The sequence below is a fragment of the Haematobia irritans genome, chromosome 3, assembly GCF_050003625.1.
Source record: "Haematobia irritans isolate KBUSLIRL chromosome 3, ASM5000362v1, whole genome shotgun sequence".
NCBI lineage: Eukaryota > Metazoa > Arthropoda > Insecta > Diptera > Muscidae > Haematobia > Haematobia irritans.
The window spans coordinates 105490328-105491271 of NC_134399.1; the positions used below are offsets into that span (position 1 = coordinate 105490328).

Sequence of the window (944 nt, forward strand, 5' to 3'; positions counted from 1 at the left end):
TTCTTTTTTTCTTGTATTATAGTGTTTTCTTTTTCTTTTATCAATGTTTTGTCTTTTCTATTCTTAATTTTATTTAATAGTTTTTTGAAGAGATCTTATCAACATAATAGCTGTAATTTAGGTTCAAATTTTGTACTGCCTCTCCAAAAACTAAACCCAGATTTTTCGCACCAGGACTTTGTCCGCATCTGAATTCATTTTTATCGTTCCAATAGAAAATCTTTCCTCCAACAATTAATGTTTCGCCCCGTACGTTGACTTTTTTTTTCTCTGTCCAACTTATGGAGTTCCTTTTTGATCTGAAGCATAACCTTTTTCCTTTGCAGACGTGCTCCCCTTAAATCACGCTCTATGAATATATTTGAACCCGCTAGCAATTTCGTTTTCTTAAGAACATCTAAAACAGTTCCATACGTTTTTAATTCGACTAATAACGTCATTTTTCCACCTTCTTCGTGTATTTTCTTGACCATTTCTATTTCTTGGTCTATCTTCAATTTTAACTTTTCACGAAAAAGGTTTATTACAGGGCCAACAAGTGCTTTTTGACTTTCGATACCTTTTATAATAATTTTGTTTTTTCCAAGTTGGTCCTCAATGCGCTGTAATCTTTTTTCATCTTCTTCCTTTGCTTCTCGTAACATTTTCATTTCCGCTTTCAGTTCCTCATTTTTCCGCTTTTAGTCGCATCATATCTTCCTTTACTCCTTCAAGATTAATTTTGATATCATTTATATCCGCTTTCGTGGGCAGATTTACTAACTTCTCATCCAATAGTTTGGACATAGACTCGTTCATCATTTTCATTAGCTCCATTGTAGATAGGTTACTCTCCATGGCCGAGTTATCCGGGGAAGTTTCCATCAATTTACGTTTAACATTTTGTTCACCTTGGCCCACTGTACCGGTTAAACCGTAAGGCGAGTTTACATTTGGAAACGACA

The 944-nt window shown here is 34.4% G+C and overlaps 1 protein-coding gene across 1 annotated transcript; it reads right to left on the reverse strand.

The window, feature by feature from the left end:
- Positions 1-200: 200 nt before the first annotated feature.
- On the reverse strand, positions 201-650 carry LOC142231120 (uncharacterized). The gene has a single exon (XM_075301740.1). The coding sequence runs from the start codon at positions 648-650 to the stop codon at positions 201-203; it is 450 nt and encodes a 149-aa protein (XP_075157855.1).
- Between the last annotated feature and the right edge of the window lie 294 nt (positions 651-944).